General features: G+C 39.2%; 1 protein-coding gene across 6 annotated transcripts in view; it reads left to right on the top strand.

The window, feature by feature from the left end:
• Positions 1 to 13,899, top strand: part of GRAMD2B (GRAM domain containing 2B) — a 114,572-nt gene that overhangs the window by 42,362 nt on the left and 58,311 nt on the right. Inside the window, exon 1 of one of the 6 annotated variants that reach the window (XM_003920647.4) lies at positions 1,999 to 2,594. The exons of the other annotated variants lie outside the window; for them this stretch is intronic. Within the exon in view, the coding sequence (XP_003920696.1) occupies positions 2,512 to 2,594 (83 nt within the window). The 5' untranslated portion in view covers positions 1,999 to 2,511. Of the gene's footprint in view, positions 1 to 1,998; positions 2,595 to 13,899 lie in introns of those variants that run through there. 6 annotated transcript variants of the gene reach the window in all.

Raw genomic sequence — 13,899 nt, 5'->3', positions numbered from 1 at the left:
GGAGAGGAGAGAGTTATTGTTTAATGGGTTTAGTGAGAGTGTATGCTGAGAATTATAAAAAAAAAAAAAAAAAGTTTCATGTACAGATAGTGGTGATAGTTAAAAACATTGTGAAAGTGTTGAATGCCACTGAATTGTATACTTATTAAAATGATAAACAGTAATGTTATATATATTTTACCACAATAAAAAAATTACTTAGTGGAGAAAAGTCGGTCTGATCTCAGCTCTGTAGTCAGAACTTGGAGGGCACTTGAGATTTTAGAGTCCCCATCCAGAGTTTGGGAAATTGACAGCCTCATTTCTATTCCAAACCTATCCCTATCCTGAGGAACATGGGGATCTCAAGCAAAGACCTAGAAGTGAAGGCATCAGGAATGTTGCCAGGAATAGACAACTATGGGCACCAAGGAGACAACCTTCATGCTTTCAGGTCACCCAGAGCTTTCCCCATCCCACCTAGCACAGCTTTTATAGCAAAGGGATCAGTGGTCAGGAAGAAAAGAGAGAGGCCTGACCAAGCTAACTCTTCTGGAATTTGTCAACTTTTTTTCTTTTACTTATTTTTCAAATGTCACGAGAATCAATTTTAGAGCAAGCAGGCTACAAAAAGATGGCTTTGTTCTCTCAGCCCAACGATTTATATGTAAAAGGAAAAAAGAAAATTTTGGAAAGAATTTGCGTCTCCAAAATGTTTGAAGTTATTTAGAAGGTTAGGTGTTTTATACACACATATACCCTACAAACATACATACATACATTTATGTACTATGGTTGCATAGTCTTTGTAATACGCTTAAATCAAAACTTTATTTTAAAAGAAAAATGAAGGACTTGCAGCCCCGGAACATAGTGGTTTTTCCCCAGGCATGTCATGCTCTACTGTCGCCACTTGTAATTGTTTTAAAGTCAAGTCAGGCTTCCAATAATAACATTTTATATTAGTTATTTTTATTGTCAACTACTCCGTAGCAAATTAGAAAACCACCAAAACAAATGTTATTTGCTATAACAAGTCAATGTTTAAACAAGGTTGCCCAACCTGCAGCCCAGGACAGCTTTGAGTACAGCCCAATACAAATTTGTAAACTTTCTTAAAATATTATGACATTTATGTACGGATTTTGTTTTTGTTTCGCTTTGTTTTTGAGATCGGGTCTCACTTCATCACCCAGACTGGGGTGCAGTGGCACATCTTGGCTCACTACAACCTCTGCCTCTCAGGCTTAAGTGATTCTCCTGCCTCAGCCTCCCAAATAGCTGGGCTTACAGGTGCCCACCACCACATCCGCTAATATATGTATTTTTAGTAGAGACGGGGTTTCACTATGTTGAACAGGCTAGTCTTGAACTCCTGACCTTAAATGACTTGCCTCCCAAAGTGTAAGGATTACAAGCACGAGCCACTGCGCAGGGCCCCTTAATAGACCTTTTTTAAAGCTCATCACCTATCCTCAGTGTTAGTGCATTTCATGTGTAGCTCAAGAAAAATTGTCTTCTTCCAGTGTGGTCCATGGAAGCCAAAAGACTCGACACCCTTTGTTGAGAACAATGCTTGGAACATGGTGGCTCTGAAAAGTCCATTCAATGCATGAGCAAACGGATGCGTCTAATGCAAAACCTTAAAACCGGCAAGTCAAAATCTCACCAAAAAGTGGGAAGAGGCATTCACAGTATTGGTTGAGTGCATGGTAAATAAGGTACTTGTACAACTATGGACACCAAAGAGACAGCTTGGGAATTATCAGACACCAATTTTGATTTTGATAAGGACAGTCATAACCCAATATTGGAAGATTTTTAATGATTGCTTCTTCTTACCGTCTAACCACCCAGCGAAGATGAAGGGTTAACCAAAAAGCACCAAAGGCAACTACCTATTACCTTTGTTATTCCCACATAAAAAATTGAGCAGACCTATTGTTGAGGCAGAAGAGGCAGTCCCTCAATGAAGCAATATCCTGTTTGAATAATTCAGGATGGGGCACAGCCCAGCCCACGCAGGGCTTCTGTGTGAGAGAATATCCCACTCAGACGTCTGCATTTCCGGTATCTAGAGCCGGCTGCCCTTTTTAGAAACCCCCTGTTGCCGTCGGGATAGAAAAGAAAAGGCCCAGTTTACCAGGAGGCTAAAGAGATTGTTCCTTCTTAGGCAAATGTTCCACCTGCTTGGCCAATTAGCTTCCTCCCCCGATAGACTCGTTCAACAGGTTTCCTTTCTCTCTTCTCTGCCTCCTGGGTTGGGGAAAGAGGCTGTCACTTCGCTTCGACCCTCCCCTTCCCTCCCTCCCGGCTCTTGCACACTGGGTCGGACCAATCGCGCCCGCTCCGACGTGTCCAGGTCCGCGGCCCGGGAGCTTGTGCGGCCCGGCCTGGATGCGCGGGGCGAGACTGCGGGGAGGAGGGCACGGCGCGGCTCGCTCGGCCTGCGCCCCGGGACCTAGGAGCCGGGACCAGCCGGCAACAGCCTGGCGCACGGAGGTCTGAAGGTGCCCTCCAGACACGGCCCTGATGACCGAACTACAGCAAGATGTGGAAGACACAAAGCCCGCGAAAGTGCTCGGGAAGAGGGAGAGCAAAGTTGGCTCAGCCCAGTGAGTATTCTCAGCTGGGACCCATCCAAGGCGGTGGGAGGCGCGCAGCCCAAACTTGTCTGCCTCGGGACGAGTTTCGGGTGGATGCGGATTTCTGGAACTTCTACACGGACAGTCTGTGGCTCCAACTCTGTCTGTGGCGCCCTATCTCACTCTCTGTCTCTCTCTGTCTTTCTCTCTGTCTCTCTGTCTCTGTCTCTCTGTCTCTCTCTCTCTCTCTCTCTCTCTCTCTCTCCTCTCTCTCTCTCTCTCTTTCTGCTGTCTAGATGTTCAGTTAAGGAGACGGTTTAGATTGATTGAAAAGTCTACTGAGGATTTAAATAAATTCTCTTAATTCAAAACTCACTGGATGTTGGGACAGTAATTTTGTAGAAAATAAGCCTAACCACATTGAAGCTCAGAGTCCCTTTTTTTTTTCTTTTTTTTTCTTTCTTTTTTTTGTTTTGTTTTGTTTTGTTTTGTTTTGACATCCCAGGACATGAGATTACTCTTTTATTTTAGATACAAGGGTATGTGTGTAAGATTTTTTTAAAAATATACTTTAAGCTCTGGGGTACATGTGCAGATCGTGCAGAATTGTTGCATAGGTATACACATGCCATGGTGGTTTGCTGCATCCATACCTCCTGCCCACCTACATTAGGTGTTTCTCCTAATGGTATCCCTCCCCAATCCCCTCACCCCCTGCTATCCCTCCGCTAGCCCACCCACCCCCAACAGGCCCCGGTGTGTGGGTGTGTGACACAGCCCTTCATTTAGAATGATCATTTTCACAAATTCATTCTAGTTCAGCAAATAGTTGAGTATCTACTTGTTCAGTAACGATGGACAGTACAAGGATAAATGTTATTTTGCATCTGCCCTTCTGGAACTTCAAGGGCAGAGCAGGGGTCGGGGAGGCGCAAATGAATATTACTGTACTTCAAGGGACATTGGTGACCATTGCCACATTAAACATACAGACAAGGTAGATAAACAGTTTAGCCTATAACTGAGTGTTCTCTACTGTTAAGATAGTTACCTATTTTTCAGCCTTTGGAAAAATCTGTTTGGGGGGGAGGGGTTGGTTTTTTCCTGCAAAGTGGTATTTTCTAAGCCTACTGAAGTCACTTCTAATTCAGTCTATAATTTTAGACACTAACCCTTCTGAACTCTAAAACTCCTGTTTTAGTGCGAGTAATTTAAAAAGGAGGAATATATATTATCATAAGGATATACTGATGTGATCATTTCACTTTGAAATCGTTTCAGCTTGCCACATTTTTGTGCTTAGAAACCCGGCCTAACTTCTGCTTTGAACTTCATAACTTAGATTAATTATCACTAAGCTCAAAGTATTGTGGAAGTCTGGATGTCCCAATGGACGTTTCTTCTAAGAGGATTAGAATGACTTGCTCCTCGCAATTTCCCTGCATCTGTAACTGCACCCACATAGGCCTCATCACTTAGAGCCTTAGCCTCCTAAGTCATAGCAGCTGGCACTTACTGAGAGTGCTTACTATGTGACAGAGAGTGCGCTCAACACTTTAAATGAATTCACACAAAGAATGAGGGAGGAGCTACTATTTTCATGTTACAGATAAAAGCATTGAAGCTCTGAGAAGCTAAGCAGCTAGGCAGTCACACAGTTAATAAAAGAGCAGCCAGGATTCAAGCCCAGGTCACCTAACTTTACAGCATCAACTTGTAACCACTATCCTGTACCCCAGGTTCCTCTGTTCCAGAATCTATGATGGCCTTCCATGGCCTACTCTTAAAAATTAGCTCCTCTGCCAAGATTTTAAGGTCCTTTATGATCTGGACCCACACAGACCATTGCAACCTCACTTCCTAATACTAGACAGCATGCACATCTTTTATAGCCAATCATACTAGCAGCTCTATACTTAAAGGGGTGATATATGCAGTAGTCCCATATTCATTGCAGGTTACTCACAACAGCCAAGATGTGAAATCAACCTAAGTGTCCATCAACAGATGAATGGATAAGAAAATGTGCTATATGTACATAAGATATGAAATCAATCTAAGTGTCTATCAATAAATAAAAACAATGTGGTATATATACACGATACTATTCATCCTTTAAAAAGAAAGATTCTGTCATTTGTGACATGGATGAACACAGAGAATATATGTTAAGCAAAATAAGCCAGGAATAGAAAAGCAAAGACTGCATGATCTCACTTAAGTGTGACATCTAAAAAAGTTGACTCAGGCCAGGCACTGTGGCTCATGCCTGTAATCCCAACACTTTGGTAGGCCAAGGCCGGAGGATCACTTGAGCCCAGGAGTTCAAGACCAGCCTGGGCAACAAAGTGAGACCTTGTCGCTACAGAAAATAAAGTTAAGCCTGATGGCACACAATGATGGTCCCAACTACTCAGGAGGCTGAGGTGGGAGAATTGCTTGAACCTACTGAGGCTGCAGTGATCCATGTTTGTGCCACTGCACTCCCGCCTGAGCACAGAATGAGATCCTGTCTCAAAACTGTAATTTAATTTAACTTAAAAGTACATTTAAAAGTTGGAGTCATAGAAACAGAGTAGAATGGTGGTTGCCAAGTGCTGGAAGGTGGAAAGGGTTGGGGAGGAAGAGGGAATAAGGAGTTGATCAGAGGGTACAAAGTTTCACTTAGACAGGAGGAATAAGTTTTGAGATCTATTGCACAGCAAGGTGATTAGGGAATAATAATGTACTGTATATTTCAAAATAACTGAGAGTAAATTTCAAATGTCTCACCATAAAAAATGATAGGTAAGCAAGATGGTAGGTATGTTGCTTAATTTAATCATGCCACATGTTATACATTACCTTGTACTAAAACATTACCTTGTACCCCGTAAATGTATACAATTGTGATTTGTCAATTAAAAATAATGTTAATTTTTAAATAATTTTTAAAAATTTTTTTATAAGTCTCAAAAAAAAAAGTGATATGCAGAAGGAACAAGGAACCGGTGTGCCAAACATAAGACCAAATGAATCCCCTGTGTCTTACTTTTCCTTACTGCTATTCCTTACCCCTCTTTCCTCTCTCTTCATATGCTTCTAGAAATCAACTCAAGTTTTCCTTCATGTGAAGCCATCCCTCATTACTAACCATACTCGTCTCTTCTTTACCAGTGCTTACCTTGTACCTATGTGGCTTCTGCCTCATAGAATTTAGCTGCTGTTATTGTGAGGATTAATTAACAATTAATGTTTATTGACAGTTTAGTTTGTACAAAGTACTGTTTTAAGTTGTTAACATGTATTAATTCACTTAGTAATCCAGTTGTATTAGTTATCTTTCCTCTAAATAGGTTGCAGACTCGGATTACATTTTTCCTTATTGAATTTCTCAGAGGGCCCAACAAACAGTCACTTTCAATAGCCATCTGTTGGTGAGCTGGGGAGACCAGGACCCCAGACCTACCTATTAAGATATATACCGTAATATGCTTGTAGCTGATATTCAGCTTGACTATGTCAGGAAAACTCTACCTTTAAAATTTTTCTTAATCAAATTGCCTATCAGTAGCAGCTAGAATTTCTAAGTACATTTACTTGCTCAAGAGCTGTGGCTAATTTGTTCATCTTTGTGCTAGAAGGTGACACTGATGACACACTAATCACCAAAGTGCGTATTTGATTAAAAAACACAATGTATCTCTTTCTGACCAAGAATAAGTACTTTAGCTGTATACTTCCTTTTGAGATCCTAATTTTCTCACTTTTATTACGTTTTTCATTCTGAATTTTATGGTCCCAGTACTTGGATGGTTGTAGCATAGCCTGACTTTTTTTTGACACACATTTTATAAAGCACACCTTTATTTCTTAAAGTTTCTTCTGGATCTCATTTAGTAATGTCCAGGTTACTTTTAATGAATTTCAGCAAGTATCCAAAATGAATGCTGATATATTCTGAGCAAAAGTTACCTTGATTCCTATTTCAAATAATGAATTAAATTACATGTAATGTCATTCAAATTGCAATTTGTTTTTAACATTTTAATAATTTAAGGTGTAAGAATTTTAGGAATTTGTTCAACTCCATATGTATGTAGAAAAAAGATACATGTGGGCAACAAGAACATTTGCCTTAAAAGAAAGCTCTCTGGTATTATCAGTAAATGTTAGTTATTTTTAGTATATATTTTTACTTAAAATAGTGAATTCAAGTAAAAATAAATGACCTGCAGTGGCAACATCTCTCATCCAAACTCTCTGTCTTTGTGCATGGCATGTTGGAGTATTTGTCAAACAGAATAAAGGTTAAAGTTGGGAACTGATCTTGAATTAGAAGCAAGAGAAATCAAGGCAAAGCACTGTTGGATCTAACTCAATTTCTTAGCGCTTACTTAATTCCAAACTTTGAAAGTTTCCATTTAGCAAAAGAAGATTATCTCTCTGTCTCTGTGTATGTGCATATAATTTTTTTTTTTTTTTAACTTTCAGGTCATCAGATCTGACAGGCTGGGCGTGGTAGGTTACACCTATAATCCCAGCACTTTGGGAGGCTGAGGTGGGTGGATCACTTGAGGCCAAAGTTCGAGACCAGCCTGGCCAACATAGCAAAATGCCATCTCTACTAAAAATATAAAAATGAGCCAGGTGTGGTGGGTCACACCTGTAATCCCAACTACCAGGGAGGCTGAGGTGAGAGAATAGCTTGAACCTGGGAGGCAGATGTTGTTGCAGTGAGCCAAGATCATGGATCATGTCACTGTACTCCAGCCTGGGCAACATAGCAAGATCCAGTTCACTTTTCATTATAAACTTTGGGGTAGGAAAGAATGACATATAACATATTGTAACATATATTAATTCACCCACTAATCCACTAACTATAGGCCTTCAATGTATAAAGACTCATATTTTAAAATATATTATACATATTGTATTTATAAATTATATTAAAGTGTAACATCCAATGGAGGAGTTTAAAAAATGGAGAAAATAAACAGTGTGTTCTGGTTTGAAAGGTTTTGAAAAAATACATAGTGAACCAAATTAGCTCTATGACTGGAGGTGAATATCATAGAAAATTGCTGATTTATCTAGGTAATAAATGAAGTGGTTAAAAATGCAGGCTCTAGGAAACCAGTATTTGAATTCTGGCTTTCCTCTCTCCTACAGATGTGACTCTGGCAAGTTACTCAGCACCTCTAAGTCTCTGTTTCATCATCTGTAATAGGGAGTACTTAAGTCTGCTATTTGATACAGGCTTGCTTTGAAGTTTAAATAGGAGACATAAGAACAGACACTTTTCAAAAGAAGATATACATAGAGCCAACAATCATGAAAAAGTAGCTGAACATCACTAATCATTAGAGAAATACAAATCAAACTACAACGAGATTCCATCTCACACCAATCATATGGCAATACTAAAAAGTCAAAAAAATAACTGATGCTGACAAGGTTGCAGAGAAAGAGGAATGCTTATGCCCTGTTGGTGGGGATGTAAATTAGTTCAACCATTGTGGAAGACAGTGTGGCATTTGCTCAAAGACCTAAAGATAGAAATACCAGTCAACCCAGCAATCCCCTTACTGGGTATATACCCAAAAGAATATAAATTTTTCTTTTATAAAGACACATGCACATGTATGTTCATTGCAGCAATGTTTACAATAGCAAAGACATGGAATCAACCCAAATGCCCATCAATGGTAGACTGGATAAAGAAAATGTGGTACATGGCCAGGCGCGGTGGTTCATGCCTGTAATCCCAGCACTTTGGGAGGTGGAGTCAGGCAGATCACAAGGTCAGGAATTTGAAACCAGCCTGGCCAATATGGTGAAGCCCTGTCTCTACTAAAAATACCAAAGTTAGCCAGGCACGTGGCAGGCACCTGTAGTCTCAGCTACTTGGGAGGCTGAGGCAGGGGAATTGCTTGAACCTGGGAGGCAGAGGTTGCAATGAGCTGAGATAGTGCCACTTCACTCCAGCCTGGGCCACAGAGTGAGACTCCATCTCAAAAATAAAACAAAAACAAAAACAAACAAACATATATATATATACACACACACACATATATATGTATATATATATATGAACAAGATCATGTCCTTTGCAGGGACATGAATGGAGCAGGAGGCCATTATCTTTAGCAAACTAACACAGGAACAGAGAACCAAATACTGCATGTTCTCACTTAAGTGGGAGCTAAATGATGAGAACTCATGGACACAGAAGGGAACCCCACACACTGGGACCTATTAGAGGATGGAAGGTGGGAGGAGGGAGAGGATCAGAAAAAATAACTAGTGGGTACTAGGTTTAACAGCTGAATAACAAAATAATCTGTATAACAAACTTCCATGACACAAGTTTACCTATATGACAAACCTGCACATGTATCCCCAAACTTAAAAATCAATGTTTAAGAAAAAAATAAAGACATGTACTTCACCTAGTGCCTGCAAACTATCAGCTCTCCATAAACTGTGGCTGTATTAGTCCTCACTGTTGAACATCTGGGACGTGCTATGGGTGGAGTTGGGAGGATGACCTAAAATGTGATTAAACTAAATAGTCAAACTTCAAAGGGGTCAAATGCTTACAGCAGCCTGCAACAATGCTCTATAAAGTGACCCTGAGGTCTTTTGTGACAGCACCTGAGCATTTCCTTGAATCTAACTAGGTGTGTTGGTTTTTACTTTACGCTAACAGGATCTCATGCTGTATTTTGTGACCTCCCAGCTAATTTAAATATTGCTTACTGATCTGGTGTTATGCATCTGTTGTCCAATACTTCTATCCATGGTCCGTCGATTCCACATTCTGCTTCCTGGCACTGAGCTTTTCTCTCATGGACCCTCAGCTTTAAACTGCAGAGTTTTTTTCCATTTGCTAAACTTCAACAGAACTGTCCTTTAGCACCTTTCTAATTTATTAAGTGCTCAGCTTTAGGTACTTTGCACATTTTCAAATGTAATAAGACAAAGATCCTTGAGAGAGATTCCTCCTCAGCCATTTTAATGACTATTTCTTTATGCTTAAAGGGGAGTGTTTTATCCAAAGTTTGATTAGTTACCCTGAGAAGAGAATTAGAACCAACATAAACTACATTTCCTGAAGGAGACTAATTTATATTCCCTAAGATACACATATGTAGCCCTCATTGGTCACTCCATGTGTGTCAAAAAATTCTGTATTTATAATGACATGATGTCCCAAGATGCGTATTATTTGTAACAAGTTTATTGAGATTTTACCTCATAAAATTTACCCATTTCCAGATATAATTCCATGACTCTTAGTAACATTACCAAGTGATGCACCATCACCATAATCCAGTTTAAGAACGTTTTCATCCCTCCAGTGAGATCCCTCAGGTACATTTATTCTTAATCCTTGTTCCAGCTCCCAACCCCAGCTCTAGGCACTCACTACTACTTATCTCTATAAATCTGCCTTTTCTGGACATTTCATAGAAATGGAATCATATGATATATAATCTTTCGTATCTGCCTTTTATTTCACATCATGTTTTGAGGTTCATTTGAGGTTCACATCATGTTTTGAAGTAGCATGTGCCAGTAATTCATTCCTTTTCATTGCTGAATAATATTCTATTGCATGGATATACCACATTTTGTCTATTCCTCTGCTGAACATTTAGATTGTCTCCACTTTTGACTATTTCGAATAACATTTCTATGAATATTTGCATGCAAGTCTTTGTGTGAACATACGCTTTCCTTTCTCTCGAGTAGATACCTAGAAGTGAAAGTGATGGATCACATGATAATTCTATATTTAACTTTTTGAGGGACTGGCAAACTGTTTTCTAAAGTAGCTACAGCATTTTATTCTTAATCTCCCCAGGTGGTCCTCCCGCCTCAGCCTCTGGAGTAGCTGGGACTACAGCCATGCACCACCATGCCTGACTATTTTTCTTATTTTTTGTAGAGACAGGGTATCACCATGTTACCCAGACTGGTGTTGAACTCCGGGATTTAAGAGATTTGCCCACCTCAGCCTCCCAAAGTGCTGGGATTACAGGCATGAGCCACCATGCCCAGTCCTAGTGGAGATATTGACCTGTGTATACATGTTGGTGTTTTCTTAAAGTCCATATACATCAGTTGTATGGTTATATCCATATTTGTTGTCTTTCACATTTTGCCCAGCTTGTGCAATGAGTTAAAAACTAGGAAGAACCTCAGAAATACAGTATTCTTAATTTTAGTGTCATTTATAATAATTAAGGATTATCTGAAAACAATTATTTTGTGTTCCTACAAATGATTCTGAAACCCTTAGTGTGTATTGCTGTAAAATGTGTATTGAGAGTTGAATTGCTATATATTGATAGCGATGAAAAACTACAAATTCATCATTACAACTTTTATTATCACTACATTGTTTCTATAATTCATTAGAAAACAACACCTCGGTTGATCTATTTAATCCATAAACATTATACAGGATGCTCTGTGTAATATACAGTGTGGTCCTTGAAGAGCCTACATGTATTGTTAAGAATATATTCTTTTCCTCTCACTCTCCCTTCCTCCATTAGTAACAAAGTTCCATAGTATATAAAGTTGGATTTGTTTTGATGTGAAGTTGGTAGATTTCTTAGGTGTGTTCTTGATTTGATCAGGATCTTTTCTGAAAATTTTACAAAGAATCACAGCACCTTTTCTCAAATTCTAAAATCACAAAATATCAGAATAGTAAATGGCATATGAGCTAAGAAAGAAGCAGTATTTGACAGTTAATGATGATCAGAAAGATTTGGTTGAATATTCAACTGACATTTACTAAGTACTTTTATGCCATAGGTACCATGCTAAGTGACTTGAATGTCACCAGGATGAAACACGTAAAGCCTTTGTATAATGAAAATGGAATAGAGAGGAAAGGAATATTTTGTTTTGAGATTCCATGTTCTTTCAAAGAAGAAACTAGGTAGCTCCAGAAAATATATCAAAGCTAATACAAGATGAAGTAATATCATCGCTATGTATTAGACATTATTCAAAATGCTTTTACACATATGCATATAATAAGGTAGGTACTATTTTCATCATATTTTATATATAGGAGAGACACAGTGACTTGCCCAAGTCATAACAGATGTTAAAATGTTGAAGCCAAAATAGAAAGGCAGGCAGTCTAAACTGAACCAGCCTCCTAAAGTCATTAATTATACAACCTCACTAGATTTAGGAAGGGTAAAGATGCAGAAGACAAGGTACCTCCTATTAAAGTCTATGCGTCCCACAGAGTTCTCTTAACTTTTGTATGTGTGTTTTCTAATCATAAAATAAAGGCTGTGCCCCAACCTAGCAGTAGAGAAGTTCTTTTTTTTATCATTTATTCATTTTTTTGTTGAAGCTCTATATCGTAATTGGCACAGCAGTCCTTCATGGATTCCAATTTTTAAAAACCATAGATGGGTTCTTCTTTGCACAAGTACAGAGTGTTTCTATAAAGTAATGTGACTCATGTGTTTTAAAAGCATGTGAATGTTTTGTCTTTAAAAGTAGTCACCAAAGGAACCAAAGAACTTTTCCAACAATGCTGCAATTGCACAAAATCTTTTTGAAATTCTTCTTGCAGTGTTACTTTCAAAGCTTGGAGCCAATTCTTTGAATAGTCATAAGGTTGGCAAAGCTTCTTTTGAGAGTGAATTCAGGTTTTAAAAAACAACCTGAAGTTACTTGAAGCCAAATTTGGTTAATAGGAATAGTTTAAATATCTTTAAATTACTCTGTGGATAAGATCTTTTTTTTTTTTAATCAAAAACACGATGTGACTACAAAATAATAAGACTGAGTTTCTGGCAGTACTTGATAAATCAATTTCTATACTTCCAAACCTACACTTATTACTTTGTAAACTTTTATAGTTATTATTCTGTCCTAAATTCATTTTTCAGTGTTTATAATGTACTCAGGTAGGTGTTGGCATGTCATAAGGATTAAAAATTATTTTGACGATGCAAATGTAACATACAGTAAGTCTCCTTCGTAAATAGTACAGCCTATGCAGCCTAGACAACATAGCAAGACCCTATGTCTACTAAAGATCAAGAAATTAGCCAGGCATGGTGGCACACGCTTGTAGTCTCAGCTACTCAGGAGGCTGAGGTGGGAGAATTGCTTGAGCCCAGGAGGTCGAGGCTGCAGTGAGACATGATCACACCACTGCACTCCAGCCTGGGCAACAAAGTGAGTCCCTGTCTCTCAAAAAATAGAGAAAGTATAACCTATGATTTATAGAAAACACAATTTTATTAAAATGTCCACAAGCTTAGGCAGTGAAAGTTCAGCTATCACAATCTTCTTATACCAGCTTCTATTCTATTGCACATTATGGTAATTTGTACAGAAATCATATTTTTTCAGACCCTCTCCCCATATTCCAAATGGCCTTTCTTTCACTGTCTACGAGACACTGCTCTTGACTTTCCCACATGATCATTATCGATTATTAGCATTAAACTTTCCATTTTTGTCTGGCACCTGATAGTCAACCTCTGATAACTGACTGGTCTGCTCCCTGAGAAGTTCCTGAACATACCTGAAATAAGGACAAGCATGTTTTCCTGTTCTTGCCTTTCGGTCAGAATGGACTCATTAGCACAGCACTGTTACACAACCATTGTATCTAAGATCTGATTTTAACACTGTATTGCTCAGTGACTTTATGTGCTATATTTCTCTGATCCAAAGTAATTCAGCAAGCACTTACCTAATGCTTACTCTGGGCAGGGAATACAAGGCTAAATGAGGTGTGTGTGATGCCCTTTAAGAGCTCCCAGTCTGGGGAGAGGGGAGCAGGATCCATACCCAACATAATTAATATCATGTAATAAGAATTCCACAGTAATCAAATGCTGTGAGGACATTTGATTAGGCAATTTGTGTTTTCATGGGTTAAGATAAGAGGTGCTGTTTGAAGTGAGGTTGATGGACAAGGAAGAATGTGCCTTTAACTGAAGGGAGAAAATTCCTTCAGGCAGAGGGAAGAAGAAGGACGGGATACTTGAAAGTTCAAGTGCATGTTTTTGATGGGCACCTAGCGGTCCCCTGTGGTGGGACTGGCTGGGGCTGGGTGACTTGCAGGGACAGCAGAAGCAGGGAGGCCTTGGAGCCCCCTCTTGCTTTGCCCTTTCCCTTTTTTTCCGGTTTTGGCTCTACTACCGACTCTTTGTAACTTTAGGGAAGTCATTCTCCTCTTTGGGCTTCAGTTTCCTCCTCTGCAAAGAGAGAGGGCTGAATGACCTGATTTGTTAGATGCCTTCCAACCTGAAGTGTCTTTGAAGAAACTGTCCTACTTCTCTGCACACTTCTGCAG

Source organism: Saimiri boliviensis, chromosome 1 (genome assembly GCF_048565385.1).
Source record: "Saimiri boliviensis isolate mSaiBol1 chromosome 1, mSaiBol1.pri, whole genome shotgun sequence".
Taxonomy (NCBI): domain Eukaryota; kingdom Metazoa; phylum Chordata; class Mammalia; order Primates; family Cebidae; genus Saimiri; species Saimiri boliviensis.
The sequence above is the reverse complement of the archived record's forward strand: the minus strand, read 5'-3'. Positions and strand labels throughout refer to the sequence as shown.